This window comes from Marmota monax, unplaced genomic scaffold (genome assembly GCF_021218885.2).
Source record: "Marmota monax isolate L192 unplaced genomic scaffold, Marmota_monax_Labrador192_F-V1.1 WCK01_AAM20220418_F8-fsc00035, whole genome shotgun sequence".
NCBI classification, from domain to species: domain Eukaryota; kingdom Metazoa; phylum Chordata; class Mammalia; order Rodentia; family Sciuridae; genus Marmota; species Marmota monax.
The window spans coordinates 9,096,190-9,121,878 of NW_026691961.1; the positions used below are offsets into that span (position 1 = coordinate 9,096,190).

A 25,689-nucleotide genomic window follows, 5' to 3' on the forward strand; every position below is an offset into this window, starting at 1 on the left:
GGAATCTCAGACTGGCCTTTTCCTTTCAGACCTCCCATCCTGCCCCCACCTGCAGCTAGATAGTGGCCACCGGCCACCTTGGTGTTGCTACACACGTGAAAGGAAGGAAGACCCAGTCAGCATGGGTTTGAGAGTTTAATGTGCATTTGGGTTCACACAGTGCAAGGGGCCAGAGATGGGGTGCACACAGGCTCCCAGAAGAGGGAGGCATTGCTGGCTGCTGCACCTGCCATGTGCTCCTGGTGTGGGTGACAATGCCCTGACAGGCCTGCTCAATATCCAGACCCACCTTGAGCCGACCTTGCAGAGCCAACGTCAGCACCACCAACCTTACAGGCATGGCCCCAGCCCAACCACCTTGGCCAGGAGCAGCTGCAGGGATGGAATACCCTTTATTGCTCTGAGAACTTGGTGAACAGATTAAGGAGTACCATGACCACAAGGCTGGGAGAGAAGCCACTGGGTGCAGGGCAAGGCACCAGGAAGGAGTCAGCAGAAAGGAACAGCTTCCCAGCTCTGCCCTGCAAATGCTGCTGAGTCTACTCAGCAGGCTGCTAAAGGTCAGCAAACCAGTGAACAGACAGAAAAGGCCAGAGCCCCTGTCAAGAACCCCTGGCTGGCTGGTGGGCTCTGCCAATCCTCCCACTGGCCATCAACAAGGGAGTCCAGGGCCAAGAGAGGTGGTCTCATGGGCTACTGATATCTAACCCCACCCAAACCCAGGAGACAGGAGAATAGGAAAAGACTGGATGCTTTGTAAAAGAAATTCCTATTCTTAGGGACCTCTCTCCTTCCCCACCAAGAAGGTGCCCCAGATGACAGGCAGTCCTTGAGTAGTACATGCCTTTAGCTGTGCTGCTGCTTGCAGGGCATGCAGCCTTCAGTGGGATTTTCTCTATGAGACATTTAAAGATTCAATTTACCACTTGACAAAGTTGTTCACAAGTTGAAAAAAATTATTATTTTTGGTACCAATGCTGCTCTGAGCTCCCTGTATAGCAGCCCAGACTGCAGCAAAGGCATCCATGCCCACTTGGCCCCTCAGCCGACAATACACTCAGTCTGAGTCACCTGGGTTTAAATGCACACTTGAGATAGCCAAGGTTTAGCTGGGCTGATTTTACAGAACTGGGCAGCTGTATATGAGGAGCCGCAGCCCTGAGCATTTGAAATGGAACAGACAATTGTGACATCAAAGTGGTTTTCAAGGAAGCAGGGGAGGGTGGAGGGTGGTAAGGGCAACACCTCACACCTCAAACACAGGGTGACACCACTTGGGAGTAGCCCCTTCCTCCATTCCCGCCTTGCAGGTGAGGAGCTGGGACACAGCAGCTGCTCCTCTGCTGCATGACCATGCAGGGTGGGGGTTAGAAGCCTGGTCTGTTCTGTACAAATGTTTCACAACAGTCACAATAATCAGCCCCATTGCCCCTCTGCCCTTCAAGGGGGCTTAATCCCTGAATAAAATTTTCTGTCAAATACATGACACACTCCTAGACCTGCCTCATTATTATCAGCAGGGCCTGAAGTTACCTGAATCCTGGACAGATGCTATGCCTGCCCTTGCCAACACATCCAAGGCCCAGGACCTATCCCCACAATGCCTTCAAAGATTAAAAGTGCATCTTAAAATATAAGCATCTGTAAACAACATTGCCCCCGGAACATTTACTTACAAAACTAACAAACACTTTTGCTTAACTCCAATTACACTCTGTGGTCACCTACATGAGTGGATGCCTAAGCTCCACCTATTGATTTGGTTAAGTGATTTTGAATTTCTTTTTTTATTCTGGAGATTAAAGACACTAAATCTTTAACCTTGAAGGGCGGGCAAGAGGTCGGCTATGCTGTCAACATAGAAGTCAGGGACCATTTTCTTCTTAGACATGCAGTCACTTTCCTGATTACTCTTCACATCCTCGAGTGTAGAGACTCCAGTCAGAGTCAGGATGGTCTTCAAGCCACAGGTGACGCCCAGGAGGATGTCTGTGTCCAGACGGTCCCCCACCATGACGGTGCGTTCCGGGTTGATGCCGTACTCCTGGGACACGCAGTCGAAGATGAAGCGGCTGGGCTTCCCAATGATGTCGGCCTGACGTTGGGCGGCCATCTCCACCGCTCGAACCAGACAGCCGGTACCTGCGGGGCAGAAGGAAGGAAGGGGCCAAGGGATCAGAGGGCGGAGAGGGGCCGCAGTCCGCCCTCTGGCCTCCCGCCCCGGGGCGCACGGACCCGCGATGAAGTGGCCTTTCTCCAGGGGTAGCCGGTTGTCCATGTTGGTGCCCACAAGCAGGCAGCCGGGCTGCTGCAGATAGCGCACAGCCTTGGTGAGCTTCATGTAGCTGAAGTGCGGGTCGAAGCCCACCACCACAGCGCCCACGTCCGCCTCCAGCGGCTCGGCTAGCCAGTCGGCTGGGCTGTCGCCCCGCAGTAGCTCGGGCCCCACGCCCACGCTGGCGACGCCCACGGCCTCCAGCTCCGCGGCCAGGGCCGGGCTGCCCAACACGTAGGCCTTTGGGGCCGGCGCGCCGGCCAAGCGCTGGCGCAGGTAGAGCGCGGTGCAGTAGGCCGTGCCGAAGACTTCCAGGCCCGCGCCGGGCCCTGCAGGGCCTCCGAAGCCCAGACGCTGCAGCTTCTCGGCGTAGGCCGCGCGCGTCTTGCTGCTGTTGTTGGTGATGAAACCCAGGCGCTTGCCGCGGGCCCGCAGCGCCCTCAGGGTCTCGGGCGCGCCAGGCACGGCTGTCTCGCCGCGCCACAGCACGCCGTCGCAGTCGAACAGCAGCGTGTCCACGTCGGCCAGCAGCGCCTGGGCCCGCTCGGCGCTCAGCAGTACGCAGCGGGCGTCGTCGCCGCCGGCCTCCGCCTTCGCCATGGCCGCCCGCCGCCGTCACCGGCCGCCGCCGCCGCCACCGACCGCTCCTTGCAGCCGCCCGCCGCAGGGTCCGCCCCGCCCCCGGAGCGCTCATTGGCCTTGCGTCTCGCGCGTGTTGCTCATTGGTCGCTGCGTGCACCAATCCGTCTCTGCCTTCTGCGGGCTGAGGGAGCTCGGCTCCAACCGCCTCGACCGGACACGAGGAAGCGGCAGACCATTGGCTGCAGGGCTTGGGGCTCATTGGTGATTGGTTGGCAGGGCGCCAACCGGCATTCGGAGTAGAGCGCTCGCTGTGGAGACGCTGCTGTCCGAGAGCGGCGCAACACGTAAGGCCGCTGCTTATTGGCAGCTGTAGGGCAGCTCGCCCATTGGAGGCGGGTGGTCAGCCTAGGTGACGGAGACCCATGTTTAAGGGACCCCAGGCCGGGCCGGCTGCTGATTGGCTGGCTAGTCTCGAGGTCATGCGGGCGGGGTTTTCCGCGTGAGCGTGGCGGGAGGGGCCGCTGTCGGCCTGAGGTTGGAGTCACGTCCTCACTTTCGGCGGTCCTGTATCCGGACACTCTCGGGACACGGTGCATGCGTGTGAGCCGTGTGCCTTCCGCTCCTGGAAGGATTCTTCCCCAAAAGCTTCGTATATTCGCCTCCTGTCCTCTGCGCAAACCTTTCCTTGTGCCTCAGGTCTCAGGAACCAGTGATTCCAAAGCGGTGGGAGTGCGGTCTAGGGGGCGGGCGGAACTCAGTACCCAGTAACTGGTCGCTATTGTCGTCATTATCGGTTAATATTAACTTTATTGAGGCGTAACACAAAGGATGTGATTTTTTTTTAGTTTTATTTTTAATTGTAGATGGACACAATACCTTTGTTTTGTTCATTGATATCTGGTTCTGAGGATAGAATCCAGTGCCTCACACGTGCTAGGCAAGCGCTCTACCACTGAGTCCCAGCCCCAAGGATGTGAATCTCAAATGTGCAGCTCAGTGAAATTTATACATACTTATATGCCAGGTCAACTGTGAACTATTTCCAACACCTCAGAAAGTCCCCTCATGTTCTCACACAGTCATCAGCTTTACTAATCACAGTTCTTGTTTCTGTCATATGGAATCAGAGCCTAGTTTCCCTGTTCTAGACCATCTTTGTGTGGTGTTGGGGATTGAGCCCAGGGGTGCTCTACCACTGAACTACACTCTCTTTTTTGAGAAAGAGTCTAGCTAAATTGCTTAGGCTGACCTGGAACTTGGGATCTTCCTGCCTTAGCCTCCCAGGTCACTGGGATTACAGGTCTGTGTCACCACACCCTGGTAGACCATTTTATAAACCACATGTACCCTTCTGTGTCTTGGTTCCTTGATTCAACATAATGTCTGTGAAATCTGGGCTGGGGTTGTAGCTCAGTGGTAGAGCACTTGATAACCTCGGCACCACATACAAATAAATAAATAAAAACAAAGATATTGTATCCATATACAGCTAAAACAAAACAAAACAAAGTTTAAAAAAATGTTTGTGATCCTTCATAGTTTATTTTAAATTTTTAATTAATTGTCCTGTGGACCATTGTCAAATATACCACCCCCCATCCACTGATGTCTGACCTTCCACTGATGGATTTTGGAGTTGTTTCCAGTTTGGGGCTATTGTAAATAATGTCCTTGTGAATATTCTTGTTCTTATATATGCCTATGTGGACATCACTCATTTCTTTTTTTCTCTTTTGGCAGTACTGGGAATTAAACCCAGAGATTTTCTACTACTGAGCTACATCCTTAGCCCTTTTAATACTTTGTATTTTGAGATAGGGTCTAGCTGTTTTTTCCAGGCTTGTTTGAACTTGCAATCCTCCTGCCTCAGACTCCCAAGTTGCTTGGATTACAGGTGTGTGCCACTGTGCTCAGCACTCATTTCTCAAGAATATACTTAGGAGTGGAATCTTTAGGTCATAGGGTAAGTGTATGTTTATTAATATCACTTTCACTAGGGCCAGCTGTCAGAACAATAGTGGTTCCCAGTTTCCTGAGGGCCAACCCTGTGCCAGGACACTTATACTCCCAAGTTCAAGTTTGTCAACCCTCTCCTCCTCTCGTGGGCCCTAGTTCTCTATAAAGCCTCTTCTAGATTGGTCCCCACCCTGACTCCAAAACCCATCAGGTAAAGCTAGTGAACTGGGTTCCCTTGTAGTACTGTTTATTTATATAACATCCCATTCATGTTGGTCTCTGCTGGCCTGGAAACCCCTAGAGGACAGGGACCACAGCCCAAAAGGGCAGAGCCTGCAAAGTGTTCCTGCCTAGAGCACCCACTTCTTGGGAGTAAACCTTCTTCTTTGGGTCTTCATATTTAGGTTTGGTGGCCAAGCTGACCCTGGGAAGAACTGCATTTGACAAAAGATCACAAACTCTGCTTTTAGCACCCAGCAACACCCAGTTATTTGATATGCTTGCCAAAACAGGAAACACTGATGATGTCCAGGCAGCTAGACTTCTCCAACACTTGCCTAATGACCTTGGGTTACACTTGTACATTCAGTTAGCATTCAGCAAGCAAGTGCTGCTTCTCACCTGCATGATCTGGTCAGAATCACAGAACAACCCTGAGAGGATAGGAGTGTTAGTATCCCTGTCTATAGACCAGGAAACAGCCACATAGAGCCACCACCAAAGGGACAATGCAAGTGGGATAATGCTCTGTCAAAACCAAAGCTGAGCTGTGCCACGTCTGTTTGGTTTAACATCTGCTGGGCATGCCTATGTGCCTATAGAGGATGGTTGTGGACAAGGTGGTGGAGGAGTCTGGAAGGGACACTGGTCTTCATGGGGGAGAACTGACCTAGGGTGGAGAGGTGGGGTGGCTCTGTAAATGGGAGAGAAGTCCTTCATGAAGTGTGCCCAGTTCATGGTAGGCATTCAGTATATACCTGCCAGTGAATGGCACCAGTGCCCCTCCCCCAAGTGAGGCTAGTAGCACTAGTATAATATGGGATGGTTTTAGACAGTACAAGGACAGATGTTATTCAATCTTCATAGTGTTACATTGATTTACAGTTTTAGAAAATAAAAGTAAACTGAGCCAGGTGTGGTGGCACATGCCTGTAATCCCAGCAGCTTGGGAGACTGAGGAGGATTGTGAGTTTGAAGCCAGCCTCAGCAACAGCTGGGTGCTAAGCAACTCAATGAGACCCTGTCTCTAAATAAAATACACAATAGGGCTGGGGATGTGGCTCAGTGGTCTAGTGCCCCTGAGTTCAATCCCTGGTACACCCCCCGCCCCCAAATAAGGCAGATTGAGTGTGTAGCTCAATGGTAAAGCACTCCTGGATTCAATCCCCAGCAAGCCCCCCACCCCCCAAAAAAGTAACGAAGTAATGAAGCAGTGACATAGACTAGGGCATGGATGAATCTTGCAAAGAAGTTAGGCCTAAAAGGGTACATAATGTATGATTCCACTTATATGATATGTCCTGAACAGGCAAATCAATGAAGATCAAGTAGATTGGTAGTTTCCAGAGCTGGAGTGAGGGGCGTAGAGAATGGGGAATGACTGTTCAATGGGTACAGGTTTCCTTTTGGGATAATGGAAATCTTCTGGAACTAGCCATTAGTGGTAAAACATGCCTATAATCCCAGCTATTGTGGAGGCTGAGGCAGGAGGATCACAAATTTGAGGTCGCCCTGAGTAATTTAGCAACCTTGTCTCAAAAAATGCTGAGGGTGTAGCGTGAGCAAGACCCTGGGTTTAACCCCCAGGGTTAAAAAAAAAAAAATTCTGGTACTAGATAGAGGTAATGAGTGAGCTCAATATTGTGATTACACTAAATGTCACTTACTAATGGTAAACTTTATGTGTATTTGCCACAATTAAAAATATATAAAATAAAACGCTTTGCAAAGCTGCGCATGAGCCATCCTGCACTAGGGTTCTTTCATGTGACTGGTGTTAACAACTTCTGGGGGCGACGGAGTTTGGTGAGCACCGATCCCTTAGTACCCTAAATCGGTGACGGCCCTCTCGAGATTGTGGCAGGGCGACCTCCCACAGGGTCCGCCCCAGAGGACCCTGGCCGGTTTGCGCCACCCAGTGCACCTTCCTCTTTCTCCTCTGGTTCTCAAGTCTGGCTGCAACACCTGGCACCCAGGCCCACTTTCTTCCCAGGCTTTTCCAGTCTGGACACGCCCAATGGGACACACCACGCCCAAGCCGCGGATCTCTCCGCCAATCAATCTGCTACACCCTAACCAATAGACCCGCCCAGTCTCCGCTCCAGGCCACACCCAAGGCCCCGCCCCTCACGCCTGTCTGTCAAACCCTCACTGGCCCCGCCCCCGTCCCCCTTTCGCAGTTCCCTCACGCTGGCCTCGGAGCCGCCCGTTGTTATGACGACACGGTCGTAAATCCGCCATCTTCCTGCGGCGCGTTGCGACATGGAGGGCGCGATGGCAGTGCGGGTGACGGCCGCTCATACGGCAGAAGCCCGGGCCGAAGCCGGGTGTGAAGCGGGCGAGGGCGGGGTCGCAGCAGCGGCTTTGGCTCCAGGCGGCTTTCTCGGCCTCTCAGCGCCCTTCAGCGAGGAAGGTAACGGGGTCGGGCGGGCCCGCAGCGGCCGGGGTGGGGGAGGCGCAGCCTGGACTGGTGGAGCCCGGCGGCTCGGGCTGTGGGCGCGCAGACCTTTCCGGATCCAGCCTTCTCGTGAGCCCGCGGGGCCCCGCAACCCTCTCGACCCTCTCGGACCTCTCTGCGGGGCGCCCACCACTCACAGGCCTCCAGTGCGCGCTCGTAGGCACTCGAGCCCCGGTCCTCCCAGTGGACCCAAGCAAACGTCACCGGCCGTGCCCCCTCCGCCCCTCCCACCTCACCTGGCGGGCCATTAGGTTCGTGGCTGGGGCGAGACTGGGTTGGGGTGGGGCTCTGTGCCGGTCGGGGCGTCAGACAGCAGATCCCTGTGGAAGACAGCCTCCATCTCTCCAGCAAGGTGGAGGGGCGTCTCCAAGATGTTCCGAGCACTTACTCTGCATCAGCCTTTACGGTCCTGAAACCAACCCTGAGATGTCAATGATGTTATTCACTCCCACTTTAAGGATGAGGAAAATTGAGTTTCATGGATGTGCAAGTGACCAGGTCACCCATCTAGCAAGGACCCGATTGGATTTCAGGACTGTGTAGTTAGTTCCTCAACTCAGCCCCTTTAGTTTCTGGGTTCTGCTGTCACATAGGAGGGTGATGAGAATTAACGTGTGTGTGTAAAGAGCTGAGGAGAGTACTGGGACATGCTCAGGACTCATTCATCAGGCACTTATAGCTTTTGGTGACCTCTTAGGTTTCTACTCTGAACTTGTCCCACCCATCGGTGCATTGGATCATATAGGAAGGTATTGGCTAGTGATATTGAGGTCAAGGTGGTCTTGGCTTTGTTCACACCAGTTTCATAGTCTGTACATATTTTTCTGGCCCCTTCTTATTCCGGCTTGGAGAGGGGCAGGGCCAACCTGAAAGGGGTCCCTCTAGTGGTTGCTGTGCCCAACTAAACCTGTCTATCGCCTTGTCTCAGTAAAATGGGTTGGGTTCTTCTATAGAGGTTCCTCCAAAAATGATACCCTGGTGCCAAGTTGAACTCTCATGAGTGGGTGGGAGGTTAAGAGGATGGTAGGCACCTCAGCTCTTCGTTTGTGACTGTGAACCATCTGGTGGGCTTCCCTTTTTTAGATGATTTGGTGGGAGAGTCACAGTCATGATCTGGCCCTTTATTCTCTAATTAATTCAACAAGCTTTGGCCAGCCTCCTCCCATGCACCAGGCCTTTATTAGATTTGATGTGGGACTGGGTGTGTTTTTGTGGGAACTGAAAGACTTTTACAGAAGCAGGACCTTTGGGTGGATCTTCAGGTTCATCTGTGTGAACTTGAACCTCAAGTCATTTTTTTAGTTAGGGAGTAGGCATCCATTTCCCCAAGGTGCTGGCAGAATTTGGTGAACTTCCCAGAAGGTGCCTGACCCACATTAAGGATTCAATGAATAGGAAGTCTCTCCTGCAGGTCTTAGGATAGTCACAGTGGTGGTGAGGGACTCAAGTATGGTGGCTCTGGGATGTGGAGCCCCTCTGAAATGCTATACTCTTAGCATACACACCTGAGCAGGGGTGCTGCCTGTTGGGGATCTATGAAATATCAAGTCAGGAAGGAAAGAGTGGTTGGAGGCTGGTGATGTAGCCAAGTGGTGGAACACTTGCCTAGTATGTGCAAGTCCCTGGATTTGATCCTCACCACCACCAACAACAACAAAAAGTAAGGGTATTCATAGGGCAGGGCCCTGCTGTTCCTGTGTTTTCCAAAGGCTGACCTTTTAGCAGATCCTGGTGGGCTAGCCTACTGTGCCCCTGATATGCCCTACACACTTGAATCAGGTCAGATGAGGAAATGACTTAGAGGTGGTCACTGAGATGCCCAAGGGCACTTTTAGTCCCCAGTAGTCTTTTTATTTTCTGTAGTGCTGGGGATCAAACCTAGGGCCTTGCTATGCTAGGCAAGTAAACAATATCCCTAGTCCTTACCTGTTTTGAATTCTAGTCCTTTATTGTCCCCAGATTGGCTTGGGTAAGTCCCTCTGCTTCAGGCCCTCCTGAGCCTCTTTCCCTTTAAGGAGCTCTTGGGCATGACAGCATCACTGGATCCTTGCAACCTGAGTGTGTGGTCAGGGCCACTTCTACAGAATACTCTTCTCCCTGTTGTGAGCCTTGCTTCTGCAGACTTCCAGAGGATGGGGGCTATACCCTGATGTTCCCTAGCTCTGGGTGCCCTAAGCACATTTTCAGCAGCCTCTGGGAGGGATGGGGTAGGAATTCTGGTTCTGCTGCCATCGTTGGATGAGTCTGGTCTGGGGTTGGAGGGGAAGCTGGATGGGATACTGGTTGCCTCCCCAAAGTCCTTGACAACGTTCTCATTTCAGATGAGGATGATGTGCATAGATGTGGCCGCTGCCAGGTGGAATTCACTGCCTTGGAAGATTTTGTTCAGCACAAGATTCAGAAGGCCTGCCAGCGGGCCCCACAGGAGGCTCTGCCTACCACCCCTGCCACAACTGCACTGCTGGGCCAGGAGGTAAGTCGCTACCCCACTGCCACTGCACACACTGCCCTCCCTGAGATCACCTAATAGGAGAAGGCGACAGAGTGCCAAGACATACCTGTGCAGCTAGTTCCTGCTGACTGATGGGTAGGCAAAGGGCAGGCATCTGACCATGGGTGAAGAAGGGTTCAGGCTGTGCCATGAAGAACCTGGCAGTTCTCTGGGACTTTCTGGATATCCTGGGGTATGCTAGCCTTCTCAGCAGCCTGTATAGCTGGGAGACTGAGGTCCCTTCTCTCTGAGTGTGGTAATGGCTCTCCAAGAACAGAGGGAAGGTGACACGGCACACTCAGTAACTGTGTGAGCATGCACGGCTCTGTCAGGCAATGTGGCACAGTCTGTGTGCACTATGTGCACATGTGCAGCTGCTTCGCAGCTCTGTCACAGAATGTATGTTACCACATAGGGGAGACAAAGGGGCTGACATGTAACCGGGGACTAAGAGAGGGTAAATAAGGCAACGCCCCACTGGGGAGACAAAGGGGCTGACATGTAACCAGGAACTAAGAGAGGGTAAATAAGGCAACGCCCCACTGCGCTCAGGGCTCAGCCTTTGGATTCGAACCTGCTGGGCCAGTGCCGCACTAATAAATGCTACTTCCTGGTGAAAGCACAGGTGTTCTGTCTCTGGGTGAGAATCCCACAACATTTCTTGAGGGCTCATCCTGGATTCAGAGATGGTGATTTCATCTCCCCTGTTGCTAGGGGCCCTGGGACTCTGGGAGAGGTGACCTTGCCTGGTGCCAGCATACAAATTGATCCTTAGGAGACTATCGCTCCCAGAATGCTAGGGCAAGGATCTCAGGAGTACCAAGGAACTTGGTGGAGCCCAGGAACCAGCGCAGTAGTGCCACCTGTCACATAGTAGAAACCCAGGTGTAAGGGGTGGACCTGCCCCTAAGTGGCAGAAGGGGAGGCCGATCACTCTCTAGAGTTACTGAATAGCTCAATTTCATGAATTAAACTGTGCTTTTAACGTACTGGGTTGCAGATTGGAGGCACTGTTTGAATGCGAGTGAATGGTGACTGAATGAAACAGGCTGAGCCCGAAGCAAGTGCAGAATTCTGGTGATCGTCATATGGCTTAGAGCAGTGCCAGGCTCTCTTCAAGGTCTACGAGCCTGGTCTGGGTCAGGCTGCCAATTCTAAAAGGTGCCTGAAATATCTCCATGAGGAGCTGCCAGAGTTGGCTTTCTTACCCCTTTCCCCTTTCCCTTCTTCTTTTTTTTTTTTTTTAATATCTTTATTTTACATTTATATGGTGCCGAGGATCAAACCCAGTGCCTCGTGCATGCTAGGCGAGCACACTACCACTGAGCCACAACCCCAGCCCCCCTTTCCCTTCTTATGTATGTGATTGTCATCTCTTAGGGGGAGGAAATAGGTGGCAAACAGAGTAAGTTTACCCCCCTAGAGTATATGACTAAAAATTTCAAAAAGGAAGCTTTAGGCTTTCTCTGAAATAGATTGACCTTTTTTGGTTGGCCGTCCAAGAGGTCACTAGATAAAGAACTATTTATCAAGGTATTTAGGGTCATTGTAGGGACCCATTCTCCTGCATTGACTGTTGGCAAGACATAGTCTTCTCTCAGCTGCGCTGGCTGAGGCTTCCTTTCTGGGAGGGAGCTATTAGATCATGATCGCCCAGTGATGGCCCCTTCAAGATGCTGGAGCCAGCGGGATTCTTGTGCCTTGCACACCACTGCTTTCTCCACTGCTGCCTGCACTCCTCGTGCCTCCTGCAGCTGGAGCCCTGAGGCCACACCCCTGAGGCCACCAAAATGCCCCGACTATAGCCACCCCATGGTACACTCTCAGGTACAAAGGGGACAGGACAGCCTTTTATTTCCACTGATCTCTTGAATTGGAAAAATCCTCTCCTTCACTGACAAATCTCAGACTATGATTGATTTAATGCAATCCATTATTCAGACCCACAAGCCCACTTGGATTGATTGTCGCCAGTTACTCCTGACTCTATTTAACACTGAAGAATGCCACCCAATTAAAGTTGTTACAGTGGTTGGAGGAACTTGCCCCAGCAGGAAGCATGAATGTCCCGGCTTACGCTCAGAGTCAGATCGCTGAGGAAGATCTCTCATGGGACCCTAATGATGACCAAGGATTTCAGATGCTTTAGCATTATCAAGAGGATGTTTTAGGCTGCATGAAGGAAGAAGGAAGGAAGGCCGTGAACATGAGCAAGAAAGACTTCAGAGGTGCTCCAGGGACCAGAAGAAAGCCCTAGTCAATTCTATGAGAGGCTATGTGAAATGTTCTGTTTTTACATCCTCTTCAACTCAGAAGCAGATGAAAGTTAGCCAGTGGTTCATGCAGCCTTTGTTGGTCAGACCCAGGGAGACATATGGCATAAGCTATAGAGGCTAGAGGGCTTCATTGGAATGAATGCCAGCCAACTACTGCAAGTTGTGACAAAAGTATTTGTCAACCAAGACCAAGAAGCCTGACATGAGGTACACTGGAAAATGAAAAAGAAGGTAGGTCTGCTTGCTACCACCCTGGTGGAATGGTCAGGGCACTCCCAGAGAAGTGTCCTATTGGGCCAGAGCTGAGGCCATAGAGGGAGCCAACAAGAAGAACCACCTTACCCAAAGGTGACATTAGAATGAAACAAGTGTGCTCATTGCTGTTAAGGTCACTGGAATAGTGAGTGTCCCCAATAGTCAGAGGATTATCACGCAGTCCCTGGACAAAGCAGGAGCGGTTGAGTGGTTCAAGGACAACCAACTACCATGGCAACCATATGAAGTCCTTGAGGATGATTTTGTGGATTGGCTGCCATGGAAAACTTTGAGGAAGACTAGGACAGACTGGACTTCATTATGTTAGGCCCCCAGGAGCTTATGGTCCATATGATCATGGGGGGCCGGACCATGGACTTATAGTTGATACTGGGGCAGAATATTCAGTGGTGAATTAACCTGAGACAAACCTCTATAGTGGGAGCCACAGGCAGCTGAGCTTGTTGCTTCTTCTTACTGTCTTGCTGGTGCAGTTTAGGCCTCTGTGAAGTTATTCATGAATTCCTATACCTCCCTGACTGTCTTGTGGCTTTAGTGGTCAGGACCCATTGGGAAAGTGCAGGCCCAGATAACTTTTAACTCTCATGGCCAAGCCACCCTGATTCTAGGAAAGCCAGAAGTAAAGATCTTGACTCTCTTGGTCCCCAAAGGAGAAGAGTGGTGCCTCTGCATTCTCATGGAAAGGCCACAACAGGGATCTGAGCTTCCTTTCAGAGTATCTGGGGTGTGGGCTAAGAGAATCCTCTAGGACTGGCCTGAAACATACCCCCAATAGTAGTAGAAGTAGCTAGGGGCTGGCCTTGAGTGCCAAAAATAATATTGCATTCCTTGCAAGGCACAAATTGAGATCCAGAGACAACTGGAGAGACTTCTAAAGTATGGAATCCTCCAGTCCTGCCAGTCATCCTGGAACACACCTCTCCTGCCAGTCTAAAATCCAGGAATAGATGACTATCAGCTGGTTCAGGACCAACGAGCAGTAAACCAGGCTGCTGTTACCCTATGTCCTGCTGTCCCTAGCCCCTACACTCTCCTGGGCCTCATCCCTACTGAAGCTGCCTAACTTACATGCCTGGAAGTCAAGGATGCCTTCTTGTGTATATACCTGGTCCCTCCGAGTCTAGCAGTCATCATCTTTCAGTGGGAATATCCTGAGAATGGTCCAGGAGTTCCTCAGGGCTGCAGGTTTCTGTAGACTCTGGATACCTAACTTCTCTATCTTTGCAAAACCCCTTTATGAGGCCACAAGGAGGGAGAGGGAGAACCTTTTTATGGAATGAGCTCAACAAAAGGCCTTTGAGGAAATCAAGAAGATCCTCACCAACGCACTTGGCTTGGGACTCCCAGATGTGTCCGAGCCTTTCTTTTTGTATGTGCACAGGTGTACTGGGGTTTCAGTGGGAGTCCTGACTCAGATGTTGGGTCATGGCATTATCCAGTGGCATACTTCTCTAAGCAACTTGATTCTGTAGCCTGAGGCCGGCCACCCTGCCTACAAGTGCTGGTGGCCATGGCCCTCTTGGCATCAGAGGTGACAAACTGACTGTGGGACAAGAATTAAATGTTCGAGTGCCATACTCAGTGCTGACATAAAGATTAAGGGACAATATTGGCTGACTGATGCCTAGTTGACTGGATATCAGGGAAGGCTGTGTGAAAATCCGCACATCCACCTAGAAGTAGTGTGGACCTTAAACCCTACACCCCTACTGCCTGTAGGGGCAGGTCGACCATACCATGACTGCGTTGAAGTTATGGATGAGGTATTTTCCAGTGGACCGGACTTAACAGACCAGCCTCTTAAAGGTCCTGATGTTGAATGCTTCACCAATAGTAGCAGTTTTGTGGAAGAGGGAGAACACCTTGCTGGGTACTCTGTGGTGACCCTAGATTTCACCATTGAGGCAAAACCTCTGCCAAAAGGAACCTTGGCACAAAAAGCAGAACTTACTGCGCTGACCTGTGCCCTTCAACTGGTGGCAGGGATACATGCCAATATATACACAGACTCTAAATGAGCCTTCACCACTCTCCACATAACCGAGTTTTGTATGAAGAAAAGGGCCTAATCAACTCATTAGGGAAAGACATAAAGTATGGCAAAGAAATCCTTGAACTCTTAGATGCTAAATGCGCTCCTAAACAGGTGACAGTCATGCATTGTCAGGGACATCAAAGAGGAAGCATCATGGTTGCTCAGGGAAATCATAAAGCAGACCAAGAGGCAAAGTTCATGGCCTCCAACGGGGCAACAGAACCAATGGCCCAAACTACCACCCTATTTCCTAGTCTGTTGGCAAAACTGGACCCCAGTTACAACATGAGAACCCCTGGTTTAAAACTGAGACCCATGTTGGCTGGACAGCACTTGAGGCCACATCCAGCCAACATTTCTACATTCCCCAGCTCTCCAGCATGCCCGAATGGTGTGCGAACAATGTGAAACATGTGCCTGAAATAATCTGCACCAGGGATCAAAGGCCTCCTCTGGGGTGCAAAGCATTGGAGGGGCCCCATTTGAAGATATAATTGTGGACTTCACTGAGCTCCCCGGGTCTGAAACTATAAGCATTTCTAGTCTTTGTGTGTACTTTCTCAGGCTGGATAGAGGCCTTTCCTACTCACACAGAGAAGGCACATGAAGTGGCCTGATTTCTCCTAAAGGAAATCATTCCTTGGTTTGGAATCCCAGTCACCATGGGATTAGAAAATGAGCTGATGTTCGTGGCTGAGGTGGTACAATTGGTGGCAAAAGGGTTGAAGATCACCTGGAAGTTACATACTACATACTGTCCCGAGAGCTCTGAGAAGGTGGGCAAATGAACTGAATTCTAAAGTAAAAGCTAATCTACCTGTGTCAGGAAATCCACCTATACTAGGACTAGTGAAGATGGGTGAGATGGTCCTCTGGATTCACTACAGCAGAATGAAACCAGCTTCTCCTGACTGGGAGTATTCCTGAGCCTGCTGTACTATGCAAGTCAGCCATCTGAGAGCCTACGGACAACAGCCCTGCTTTAGTCAAGTGGGAGCTGATGACTAATCTACCCCCAGCAGAAGCTTGAGGAACTGATCACCTGCTGGGATAAATGGACTGTTCTTATTTCCTTTATTGGCCTCCTTGCTGTAATGATTTGGCATGGTCACCTCTTGTCCATCTCTTTGCTGTGATCTTCTTAGCTTTAATTTTTTTTGTTTGTTTGTTTTTTTTTTGGTGGTACTGGGGACTGAACCTATGGCCTTGTGCATGCAAGGCATGCACTCTACCAACTGAGCTGTATCCCCAAACCATTAGCTTTAATTTTCACAATAGGATTAGCAGAGGCTGCTCTAGCCAGCTGGCACTAGGTTTAGAAGTCTCTATGAGCAGTCTTTTACCTCCTTTTGATAGGATGTTTCATTGCTGTTGGCTATGTCTGACCTAGCTCTTGTTTGTGGACTTAAGTTCTTCATTCTGTGACCCAAACCTTCACATGACTTGATCAGGTGAGCCATTGCCACAACCCTACTTTATTATATCCATTTTTACTGTCAAGTAAGTTTCAGGGACCTGTAAAACATAATAAGATCACCTATTCTGTCTACTAGCAAGGGGTCCAATACACTTGTTTTGACCCACAGTACTCCCCAACTGAGGAGTGGCTAGAGATCTGAAGCAGTGACAATATGGGTCAAATAATTAACTGATCCCAAATTATTGATCCCAAGCATCTAGTGTCGGTGCTCTTTGACATGTGTGAAGTCATAGATAAGTACTGATCTTCATGGTCTATAGAGGTTTGTGGGGGGTTATCTTGGGAACGGGAGTACAGGCTCTATGATAAAAGCATGTTAGCAGCCCTCAGCTGAACCTGGATGCATTAATAACAGTGGTTACTGTCCCTCCTGGAGCTGTTTCATGGTCTACTTGGCAGGTAAATGTAACACACCAATTCTCCAAAAGGGTGATGCCATGCTCAGCTCTAATTCAGGAGCCTGTAACCCTCTTAATTTTACTATCCTTGACCTAGGGGATTCAAGATGGAAAATTGGCCACAAAATTGGTGTAGTTGTATATGGGTGGGACACAAACCCCTAGGTCCCAATACACATCAAAGGTACCAACTTGGCTGGGTACAGTAGTGCATACCTGTAATCCCAGTGATTTGGGAAGCTGAGGCAGGAGGATTGTGAGTTTAAAGCCAGCTTCAGCAACTTAGGCCCTAGGCAATTCAGCAAGACCCTGTCTATAAATAAAATACAAAAAAGGGCTGGGGTTGTGTCTCAGTGGTTAAGCACCCCCAAAAAAAGGCGCACTTGCACTTGCACTTCCCCACACCAAATTTTTCATTCCTTTTATGAAGAGATGAAAACTGAATTCCCCATCTCCTCCACAACCAGAAACCTGTTTCTAGCCTTAGCAGAAACTATAGTTCAATCTCTGAATATCTCTTCTTGCTAGTGGGTGGAGGACCTTCATGAGCCCTGTAGTGAAACAGTGTCTCTTCATTCAACTACTGGTGTTTGGTTCCTGAAAATCTCAATTATTGGGAAATATTGTCTTACCTGAGAGGGCAAACAGTTTAACATCTCAGCTGGAACTTTACCATGTCTGGGCACAAAATTCTATAATATACCTACTCAGAAAATCCAGTGGTAGGGATCCTCAAAATCACATAGAAGAAAATCCCACACTCTGTCAAATTTCCCTAACCTCAAACAGGGCTGGGATAATGCCGGCATAGATATCAAATGGAGAACCCTGGTGGACTGTACTAGGTATGTGGAAGGGCCTGCCATGCTAGACTACCCCAGTTCTGCTCCTGATCTTGTATACTGGGACAATTCACCCCTCCTTTTTCTCCTTCCATTAGCTAAAGGGGAGCAGTTGTGAGTCCCTGTATATGAAGACTAACGGGCCCAAAGTGAGTGGCAAGCCCTGGAAATCCAAAACTGGAAAGATGATGAATGTCCTCCTGAAAGGATAATTCACCATTATGCCTTGCCACCTGTACTCCCATCTGTATGTTAAACATTATTATCAAGCTACAGGCTGTAGTTGAAATTATAACTAATGAAACTGCAAGAGCCCTCAACTTATTGACCAAACAAATGTATAATGCTATTTATTTATCAAAATCGCTTAGCTCTAGACTACTTGCTCGTTTCTGAAGGTGGAGTATGTGGGAAATTTAACTTAGGCAACCATTGTGTACAAATAGATGTTGAAGGCAAGGTCATGGAAAAAATCATGGATTGTACAAGAAAGATCACCCATGTCTCTCTCTAGATCTGGAAAAGTTGGAATCCTGGGGAATTATCTGGAGGATGTTTTCAAATTTTGGGGGTTTCAAAACTTTCATAAGTGTTGTGGTTTTAGTGCTGGGGTCTGCTTACTCTTGCCTGCTACCCGTGGTTATGAGGTCTATCTCCAGTCTCATGGAAGCTGTCTTCGAAAGGAAAATGGCCACATTGTGGGTTTTTTAAAAATAATTATTTTTTAATTATAGGTGGACACAATATCTTTATTTTATGTGGTGCTGAGGATCGAATCTAGCGCCTCAAGCATGCTAGGCAAACCCTCCACCTCTGAGCCACAACCCCAGCCCCCATATTATGTTTTGATGTTATGGAAATATAAGTTGTTGGATCAGGATGATGCTCTTTGACCCTGAGGGGATCTGAGCATTAAAAGGGGGACTGTGGTAAGGACTCTCCCAGACAGAGAGAAGTGATATGATGCACTCAGTAGCTATGTGCACATGTATCCCCAGAGCAAAGGGACCACATGGCACACATATGCAGTTACCCAGTCAGAATGTATGTTACCATATAGGAGAGACAAAGGGGCTGACATGTAACCAGGGATTAATGGTATAGATGGCAATAGTCCGCTGTGCTCTGGCTTAGGATATAGATCCTCTGGGCAAGGCTGGCACTAATAAATGCTGCTTCCTGCAACAGTAGTATCATGGTGGCTTTTGTCTTTTTTGGCTTGCCTCCTGTCTTATATACATAATTTCTGGGAATCTCACAAACCAAGCAGGGTCCCGTGGGGCTTGCCACCTTGTCATAAAAATGGTGCACTTTGTTGAGTCCCACGGTGTGCTGGAGCTGTATGTCGTCTTACGACCTTCCATAGCACCCCTGCTCAACAGAGGGAGTGCTTGCCATCCTCATGGGACAGAATCAAGAAAGGAGGCTCAAGAAGTCAGTGGCCTCAGGCCACCATCAGAGAATGGTTCAGATGACACTTGAACAGGGTGGTTTCAGTCAGACCTTGTGCTCTTTACCCTCTGTCCCCTCCCCAGCCCCAGGGCCCTTCCTCTGACCTGGCTGGGGCTGTGGGTATGGGTGTTGCAACTCCATTCCTCACCACAGCCCAGCTCTGTACCAGCGTTGCTAGTGATTACCTAGTGGGTGCTCAGTGCTCCATGCTCCATGTCCAGACCATGGTGACTCAAGGCTTAGAGTGATGGGCCCGACCCTCAAGCCCCGGGTTGCAGGGGCTGTGGGCCTTTGGGGAAAGAGCAGCGTCCCCACCCCAGCCATCCTGGAGGACATGGACCAGGTCTGTACTCCCCAAGCCTACTTCTTCAAAACTTTACTGCAAGGGAGCCCAGGCCCTTCCCTTGAAATTCTGGAGACCACAAATGCATCCTCTCTGTCCCCTGTCCCCTGTCGATAGGTGGTGCCAGCAGCAGCAGGCCCAGAAGAGCCCATCACCGTGGCCCACATTGTGGTGGAGGCAGCCTCTCTAGCAGCAGATATCAGCCACGCTCCTGACCTTGTTGGTAAGCCAGCTGCCTAAGGTGTCATCGGTCTGATAGCTGTCTGTACCTCTGCTCTCCTGAGAGCTGGCCTAGCCATGAAGGGGTGGAGGCTTGGTGTGAGCCTCCCCAGGCAGGGCCTACAGGAGGAAGGTGTATCAGATGCCAGGCTTTGCCAGGAGGGGACCAGGACATTCCTTGCTGCATCTGCAGTAGCTTGCACATGAGTTGGTTGGAGCTCCTTCATGAGCTGGTTTCTCTCTTCTCCATGTTTTCCCAGGCTGTCTCTGCCCTCCTATCACTTATCAGCCACCTCCTGCTTTCTCCCCCCCCCCCCCCCAGTACCCAGCATGGGGAATCCCTGAATGGCCCACCCACCCCAGCAGTTGGTTTTGGAGGGTAGGTGTGGGGTGGAGTTGCTGCTGCAGCTGGCCCCAACATGCTCCCTGACCTTGACCTTTCCCAGTGCTTTCATCAGCATGGTCTCACAGGGCTTTTATGAGCATATGACGCTGAGCCTCTTTGATGGCTGTGTTTTAAATTTAAATGCCTTGCTGATTTGCACTGGGAGAGGGGGTGTAGCCAGGTCTGGATTGGGTTATGTGCTCATTAAGTGGGGACCACTGAGTGTGCAGGGGGGACTTTCAAAGGGCAGCCCAGGCCTGGACAGGTGGGGATGAGTAGCTGGGTAGGGTCTGATGTGGGAAGTTGGGAGGGAACTGTTGGTACTTGGAGTGCCTGCTGGGTAGGGGCCAAGGCAGGTGGATGAGTGGGTAGCTGGACAGGAAGTAGGTTTGGGCAACAGGTAGGACTTGGCCTTGGGAAGTACTGGGGACTGGTTGGGGCAGGAAGAGGGAAGCTGTATAGGGGAGGCCAGCCTTTGGTTTGGGAAGGGGAGTCTCTGAATGGGCAAGCCTCCCCAGGGAGGAGGCTGGGACACCTGTCCTGGTCTCTACACCGTCTTTCCTCTGATTTTCCCAAGACAGAGACACTTCTTATTACCACTCAGGCTTAGGAATGTCCTGTGTCATGTGGGGGTGGGGCTGTGCTCTGGCCTTGGCACAGAGTTTGGTTTCTGAGATAGGTGGTGTCATTTGGGAAAACAAGTTCCCTACATTCCAGCAGCATGTCCAGGTTCTGGGCCTTTGGCCAGTCAGGCCCTTTCCACCTACCTCTGACCTCCAGTGGTTCTAAGCCTTTGCTTGGGATGGTAGCCATGGCTTGTACTTCAAGGGTCCATCTCTGGGTACTCCTGTCTCTTTTTTTTTTTTTTTTTTTTAAAAACTTATTTATTTTTATGTGGTGCTGAGGATCGAACCCAGTGCCTCGCACATGCTAGGCAAGTGCTCTACCACTGAGCCACAACCCCAGCCCTACTCCTGTCTCTTGCACACTTGAAAATGTCCCCCTTTGCAGGCCTCCTGGGTGGGCAGGAGCCAAGAGCTACCAGCATTTCTATTGGTCTTAGGTAGGGAAAGGGCAGTGAGGAAGATTTGCTGTGCTGGGCTCAGTCCTCTTGGGTACAGGGTGCAGTCAGCAAGGACTAAGGGGTGGCAGCCCCTCCTGCTACTGCTTTGGACACAAACTGGTTTCCTCTTGGGTTGGTGTAGCTGTGTTCCCCTCAGTCCCTTGCCCATCAGGTCTCTGTCCTCTGGGAAGATACTCCTGTGGCATTGCGTGTGTCAGCCAGGCATGGGCAAGAGATGCCCTTAGTTGTTTCTGAGTCAGGGTGTTTTTATTGTTTCGAGAGAATGACTTGTCACAACAAGTCTCCAGCTGGACAGAGAGGGTTCTAGGAGGCATCTTCACAGCTGTTTCCCACTTGTCACTTTTACAAACAGGCAATGGGAAGCGTGTTTATGGCCTAGTCTTGCACATTGTCAGATATCTTCAGCACCCCATGACAAGTGCAAAATCCCAAGTTTCTTTTTCGGGGTATGTGTGTCCCTGGATATTGAACCTGGGGTGCTCTACTACTGAGCTACACCCCCAGCCCTTTTTGTTTTTTTTATTTTGAGACAGGGTCTAAGTTGCTGCGGCTGGCCTCAAACTCATGATCCTAGTGCCTCAGCCTCCTGAGTTGCTGGGATCACAGGCATGGCCATTGTGCCCAGTTCCACCTTCTGTTCTTGGGGCTATCTGGGAAGTGTTCACACTCTCCCATCTCCTGGTATCCCCAGCTTGTGGTGGGACAAGGCTCCAACTGGGCCTGCCTGCCTGCCTGTCCACCAGCATCCTAATCAGAAGATGAGCTGAAACATCTTTTTCCCTAGTGGGATTGGTGCAGTCAGCAGGACAGATGCAGAGAACTGGGCTAGTTTATCCTGTCTGTGCCCAGGCACCTGTTGCCAGGACCCACAACCCCCTCCTTGGCTTAGGGGAAGGGGCAACTTTGCTCGTGGTGGGTCTCTCCACTAGGTGCATTCTGGGAGTGCTGGATCTCCTCCAAGCAACTTCATGGAGGGGGTTTGTTACCCTGTCAGGCTGACCTCAGGCTGAGCAGCTCCCTGCTGGTCCCTTGGGGCCTCTGTGTTGATTTTCCTCAGTGCTGGTTGGCTCTGGGGCTTAGCCCAGAGCAGCAGTTCCCATGCCAGGGGCAGGGATGGTCTGGACAGTTCCAGGGCATTTAGAAGTCTCCCTCTGTAGGAATCCTTGCAGGCAGGGCTGTGGTGCAGCCCAAGGCTTATGTTGACCTGCCTCTCCTTAGGCAGTGGGCACATCAAAGAGGTCATTGTGGCTGCTGAGGCAGAGCCAGGGAACAACGAGATGGCTGAGGCCCCAGGCAGTCCCAACCATCAGGGGCTCGGGCTTGCTGGGGAGGGCGAGCAGGCCCAAGTCAAGCTGCTGGTGAACAAGGAAGGCCGCTACGTGTGCATGCTGTGTCACAAGACCTTCAAAACGGTGAGCCCCTGGGGCCACGGGCCGGCCAGGCCTCCTGCCTGCTCCTGTCTGGGGAGGTGCCCTGAGCCTTGCTGCCCCTCCCCTGCAGGGCAGCATCCTCAAGGCCCACATGGTCACCCACAGCAGCCGCAAGGACCACGAGTGCAAGCTCTGCGGGGCCTCCTTTCGGACCAAGGGCTCACTCATCCGGCACCACCGACGGCACACTGGTGAGCAGCCTGGGGCATGGCCCTGGGGACACCCTACCCAAGCCTTGTGTCCCTAGCTCCCTGGCGAAGTGGCAGGGGTTCCATGCCCGCCTCATCCTTGTTACAGGTTGTCATTACCCCAGGGCTGACTCCATTCTCTCCACAGATGAGCGCCCCTACAAGTGCACCAAGTGCGGGAAGAGCTTTCGGGAATCGGGTGCGCTGACCCGTCACCTCAAGTCTCTCACCCCATGCACAGAGAAAATCCGCTTCAGCATGAGCAAGGATGTGGTTGTGGGCAAAGAGGACGTATCTGCAGGTGAACGTGGTGGGGAGGCTGCCTGGGTTCCTGGAGCTGCTGTTCCTGGCCTTAGCTGCGGGCCCAGGTGCCACCAGTGGGGGTGTTCTTCAGAGACTCACTTGACTCTGCCTTAAAGGGTCAGGCACCTCCACCGTGGGGCCGGTTACTTCATCATCAGTGACAGGCGAATCCATGGAGACATCACCTGTGATTCACCTGGTGACAGATGCCAAGGGCACCGTCATCCATGAAGTCCATGTCCAGATGCAGGAGCTGCCCCTGGGCATGAAAGCTTTGGCTCCAGAGGTAGGGGCTGGCTCAAGGAGCCCTGCAGTGCCGCTTCCCTTCTGCCTGCTCAGTGCCAGGTTGTGTGTAGGGCACTGGCTCCAATAGGAATAGGAGGTTTGGGTCTACCTCTATAGCTGTCTGTTTGCAGGGGAGGTGGGAAAGCTCCTTAGCAAATAGCCTGTCAGAAGGAAAGTGACCTGGGGGTCAAGGCGTGACAGGGGAGGACTTGGCTTCATTCTATGAGATTCTGAGGATGTACATAAGACCTTGGGGGACCCTGGGCTTGGCATGGGTCTGCCCTGTGTGGTGGGAAGGGTGGGTGTTATGTGTTGGGCTGTGTGGCAGCCTCTCTCCTTCTGCCTCCCTGAAGCCCCCAGCTCCTGAGGAGCTTCCCTGTTCTCGTGAGGGCAGTCGTGAAAACCTGCTGCATCAGGCCATGCAGAACTCTGGCATTGTTCTTGAGAGAGTTGCTGGGGAGGAGGGTGCCCTGGAAGCAGCCCCTGCCTCTGAGTCCAGTCCACAGCCCCTGGGAGATAGATCCCCGGAATTGCCACTGCTGGAAGTGGAGCCGATGGAGACAGTAGGTGTTTGTGCTGCTGGGATGCTCCTTTGTGGGTAGGACACTGGTGCCTCCTTGCACTGCCTGTGGCATAAAGTAGCATTGCTTTCTGGAGTGACTGTCCACTGGCCTATTTCTGCCCTCTCTGGTGCTGTGAGGGAGACTGCCAGGATGGGGCCCTGGGCCTTGTCTTTGGCACTGCAGGGGCAGAGCCTGCAGTGGGTGTTAGATGCCTGCCTGTGATTCCCCAGCAGATGTCCAGCGAGGCTTCCACTGTGCCCAAGACCCACCCATGCCCTCAATGCAGTGAGACCTTCCCAACAGCAGCCACCCTGGAGGCCCATAAGAGAGGCCATGCAGGTGGGTGGCAGGAGGGTGGATGGGTCCGTGGACAGCGAGGAGCAGGTGGGGTGTGGGCAGTGGGCCTGGCTGATGCTGGCTTGGCCGTAGGGCCAAGGCCCTTCCCCTGTGTGCAGTGTGGCAAGGCCTTCCCCAAGGCCTATCTACTCAGGAAGCACCAGGAGGCGCACGTGCACGAGCGCCGCTTCCGCTGCGGGGACTGCGGGAAGCTCTACAAGACCGTTGCCCACGTGCGCGGCCACCGGCGCGTCCATTCAGATGAGAGGCCCTTCCCTTGTCCCCAGTGTGGCAAGCGCTACAAGACAAAGGTGGGCTTCCGGCCCCAGGGTCCTGGCGCTGACCCCATCCTCAGCTCCCTGTCCCTGGGGCCAGATGGGCCTTGTTCTGTGCCCCAACTTCCCTCCTTACCCCAGCCTACTCAGTTGGCTCAGGCCAGGGGTGGGTGGGGAGAGCCCTGGCTTCCTGTGGCCAAGGTCAGGCTGTCATGGACTGGTTTCTGCAGAATGCCCAGCAAGTGCACTTCCGAACACACTTGGAGGAGAAGCCACATGTGTGCCAATTCTGTAGCCGAGGATTCCGGGAGAAAGGCTCATTGGTGCGGCATGTGCGGCATCACACAGGCGAGAAGCCCTTCAAATGCTACAAGTGTGGCCGTGGTTTTGCTGAGCATGGCACACTTAACCGGCACCTGCGCACCAAAGGTCTGGGCTGGCAGATGGTGGGAGGAGGTGAGGCTGGGGGTCACTGAGCCCTGACTGAGCTTCCTGTTGGCAGGGGGTTGCCTTCTGGAGGTGGAAGAGGTGCTGGTGTCAGAAGAGAGCCCCTCAGCAGCTGCCACCGTGCTTGAGGAGGACCCCCACACAGTGCTGGTAGAGTTCTCATCTGTGGTGGCCGATACCCAGGAGTACATCATCGAGGTGCGTGGCAGGCCTGGTGGGGCTGGGATGGCACTGGGACAGCCCAAGCTGACCTCAGATGTTCTGCCCAGGCCACTGCAGATGACACAGAGACCACTGAAGCCACAGAGATCATTGAGGGCACCCAGACAGAGGTGAGGGGCTTGGCAAGGAGTGGGAGGGCAGCCTGGCCTCCTGGACACCTTGGGCTGAGCTGTGGCCCTGCAGGTGGACAGCCACATCATGAAGGTGGTGCAGCAGATTGTGCACCAGGCCAGCGCTGGGCACCAGATCATCGTGCAGAATGTGACCATGGACCAGGAGGCAGGACTGGGTCCAGAGGCAGCTGCTGCAGACACGATCACCATCGCCACCCCCGAGAGCCTGACTGAGCAGGTGGCCATGACACTGGCCTCAGCCATCAGTGAGGGTACTGTGCTTGCGGCTCGTACAGGTGCAAACGGCACTGAACAGGCTACTGTAACAATGGTGTCATCAGAGGACATTGAGATCCTTGAGCATGCAGGCGAGCTGGTCATTGCCTCACCAGAGGGCCAGCTTGAGGTACAGACGGTCATCGTCTAGCATGGGACCTGTGGGGTCCCAGCTAGGCTGGGAAAGGGACAGGGTTATCCTTATACTGGTCCCGACCTGAGTGCCCAGGACTGCCTGGCCTGGTAGAGAAGACTGCCCAGAATTTCAGGTGTTCAAATCAGATGGGGAATGTAAATATGTGGTTTTTGTTTCTTTACAATAAAACATGAATAAAATATGTAGCTTGTGATGTTGGGGCCTGGTACTGCCTTCACAGGTACTGCTGGTGGCCCCCATATGCCCAGGCAGTCCTCTAGGTTTCTGTGCCTGGCCAGTAACTCAGGGCTTCTGCCAGCCCTGGTGCCTCAATGGTGTGTGGG

At 52.0% G+C, this 25,689-nt stretch overlaps 2 protein-coding genes across 4 annotated transcripts; one reads left to right on the forward strand and one right to left on the reverse strand.

Moving 5' to 3' along the window:
• Positions 1–122: 122 nt before the first annotated feature.
• Positions 123–2,896, reverse strand: Pgp (phosphoglycolate phosphatase). Its single transcript, XM_046442834.2, has 2 exons — positions 2,236–2,896; positions 123–2,142 (listed from the first exon to the last, which is right to left on the reverse strand). The coding sequence occupies exons 1-2, from the start codon at positions 2,873–2,875 to the stop codon at positions 1,817–1,819; spliced, it is 966 nt and encodes a 321-aa protein (XP_046298790.1). The 5' UTR covers positions 2,876–2,896; the 3' UTR covers positions 123–1,816.
• A 4,351-nt stretch (positions 2,897–7,247) lies between these two features.
• On the forward strand, positions 7,248–25,559 carry E4f1 (E4F transcription factor 1). 3 transcript variants are annotated; one of them, XM_046442874.2, is made up of 14 exons: positions 7,248–7,445; positions 9,812–9,963; positions 19,201–19,306; positions 21,990–22,183; positions 22,272–22,392; positions 22,538–22,690; positions 22,809–22,978; positions 23,331–23,540; positions 23,771–23,879; positions 23,970–24,187; positions 24,382–24,580; positions 24,654–24,744; positions 24,868–24,930; positions 25,004–25,022. In XM_046442874.2, the coding sequence occupies exons 1-14, from the start codon at positions 7,295–7,297 to the stop codon at positions 25,020–25,022; spliced, it is 1,956 nt and encodes a 651-aa protein (XP_046298830.1). In that variant the 5' UTR covers positions 7,248–7,294. The 3 variants fall into 3 exon arrangements, with proteins under 3 accessions (XP_046298830.1, XP_046298822.1, XP_046298817.1); XM_046442866.2 differs by having other exon boundaries at positions 7,251–7,445; positions 23,774–23,879; positions 24,654–24,796; positions 25,004–25,559; XM_046442861.2 differs by having other exon boundaries at positions 7,252–7,445; positions 24,654–24,796; positions 25,004–25,559.
• Positions 25,560–25,689: the final 130 nt, after the last annotated feature.

Excerpts from the sequence above, each read along its gene's own strand:
- E4f1 (XM_046442861.2), top strand. The coding sequence starts at position 7,295 with ATGGAGGGCGCGATGGCAGTGCGGGTGACGGCCGCTCATACGGCAGAA. Across the intron at positions 22,184-22,271 it reads GTCACAAGACCTTCAAAACG|GGCAGCATCCTCAAGGCCCA; the intron begins GTGAGCCCCTGG and ends CCTCCCCTGCAG. Across the intron at positions 24,188-24,381 it reads GCAAGCGCTACAAGACAAAG|AATGCCCAGCAAGTGCACTT; the intron begins GTGGGCTTCCGG and ends TGGTTTCTGCAG.
- Pgp (XM_046442834.2), bottom strand. The coding sequence starts at position 2,875 with ATGGCGAAGGCGGAGGCCGGCGGCGACGACGCCCGCTGCGTACTGCTG. Across the intron at positions 2,143-2,235 it reads GAAAGGCCACTTCATCGCGG|GTACCGGCTGTCTGGTTCGA; the intron begins GTCCGTGCGCCC and ends TCTGCCCCGCAG.